We start from the raw sequence: 1,826 nt of genomic DNA on the forward strand, positions 1-1,826 counted from the left end.
TGTTTTCTCTCCATGTGACTCTCCTTAGGCACACTCTACATCATCTATCACTTCCCTCTTTGGCCCCCATAATCTCCTTGATCCGAAAATTTGGGACACGACCGAGTTACATGAAGTTACAGTACAAGTTCTCATATGTCCTGAATCTTAACTGACCTTAGAAAGCTAGGGCCAAAATGTTGGCTTTCCTTGCAGCCCTCCTTTTTCTCTGATTTTGGTCTGCAAACTTAGGTTGTTAACCATCCAGAAGACAAGCTTATTGTTTTTTTTTTCTCTCACCTTTTTAATTTTTATAATTAATTATATTTTCTGTGTATCAAATACGTATAGGAAGGAGTTCTCCAGAAGACACTGTATAAACTTGTGATATTTTTATTTTTCTCATACTTTTAATCTCTTTTTGGTATATGAGCTATGAAGCAGGTAGAACAATAACACAATGATTCAGATATGATTATACATATACAGCAATTGGAAGATTATGTATGCATGTTGTTTTCCTTGTACTGAATTGTGAACCTTCAAACAGGAAAATCATTGTACCTAGGTCAGTATTTTCCTGCTTTCTTCCCTTGAGATCAGTGTGATCAATTAGATTCTAACTTAGCTGAGGTTGAAGAAATACTTTACGAAATTAACAATTGTGAAAAAAACAAAAATAGATGTTCTGATTAACTGTGAAATTTTTCTTAAGTCAGAGACATTTGTCCTGAGTCATTGGGTGATGATAATGGTTTGAAAGCAGACATTTATGAGCAGTTAGATTTATAAAGTGGATTCTGATCAAGGAAATTTGACACAAACTGTGGTGAATTTTTTTTTTTCTTTGTGAATTTCAAGGCATTAATTAAAGGCTTTATATTATTTTTCCCACATTTTTTTCTTCTCTTCCATCTTTGCTTCATCCCTGTCTCTTTTATGTGCCTCCTGTCCCTCTGTACCTGATTTGTTCTTGCTTTTTCACACACTTTTTTCTACTTTGTCTTTTTTTTCCAGGCTGTTATCGTCAGGAATTGTGCAAATTGATGTGTGAACGGCTAAAACTCAGCACATGGAAAGTACAGCTAGGCATCCTCCAGTCAATGAACGCCTTTTTTCAGGGGTAATTTGCTGCATGGTTTAGATTATGTCTCTCTTTCCCCGTTTGTGTTCTATATATAATCAATGGGAGTTTTACAGTTTACAAGCTAGTTAAGTGGCGTGGTAAAATGATGCATGCATATAGAAATTGTTGATATCTAGCATTTTGATTTGTATAGGTTAATGCTTCTGGAAGAAGAACATGCAGACCCTGAGGCTTTGGCTGAAATTCTCCTTGAAACTTGTAAATCAATCACATATTCTTTAGGTGGGTATAGTAAATTTAAATTAACAAGGAGTCCTAGTTTTGAAGCCAACCTGAGTCTCAGATATTCCTTCTCTCATCTCAGAAGTGAAATGTTTGGAATAATCGCTCAACTGTCCTACTTACAGTACTCTATATCATGTGCTTTCCTAAACTGGAATATTTTGATCAGGAATTATAATAGATTTTAGTACTTAGGTTAAACCTTTGTGAAAGGTATTTAGAACATTTTAGAAATTTTGAAATAATTTCAAACTCACAGAACAATTACACTAATAGTTTATGTAATACCTGTATATGCATTTTGTCCCATTTGCTTTACCCTGTGGATTTCTATATACATGTTTTATCCCTATACTATTTGAAAGTATATTATTTACAATATGTTTCTTTATTCCTAAACTCTTCAATGTGTATTTTTTTAATATAACTGTAGTACCGTTCCCAAATGTAGATGACAATAGATGTAATGTTTCTTGGG

At 33.7% G+C, this 1,826-nt stretch overlaps 1 protein-coding gene across 2 annotated transcripts in view; it reads left to right on the forward strand.

Annotated features, from left to right (window-relative positions):
* Nucleotides 1–1,826, forward strand: part of Kiaa0368 (KIAA0368 ortholog) — a 143,892-nt gene that overhangs the window by 138,396 nt on the left and 3,670 nt on the right. For both annotated transcript variants that reach the window (XM_004647268.2, XM_023707544.1), the window contains 2 exons: nucleotides 997–1,102; nucleotides 1,260–1,348. In XM_004647268.2, coding sequence (XP_004647325.1) covers nucleotides 997–1,102; nucleotides 1,260–1,348 — 195 coding nt within the window. The remainder of the gene's footprint in view (nucleotides 1–996; nucleotides 1,103–1,259; nucleotides 1,349–1,826) is intronic.

Source organism: Octodon degus, unplaced genomic scaffold, assembly GCF_000260255.1.
Source record: "Octodon degus isolate 3935 unplaced genomic scaffold, OctDeg1.0 scaffold00297, whole genome shotgun sequence".
Classification (NCBI taxonomy): Eukaryota; Metazoa; Chordata; class Mammalia; order Rodentia; family Octodontidae; genus Octodon; species Octodon degus.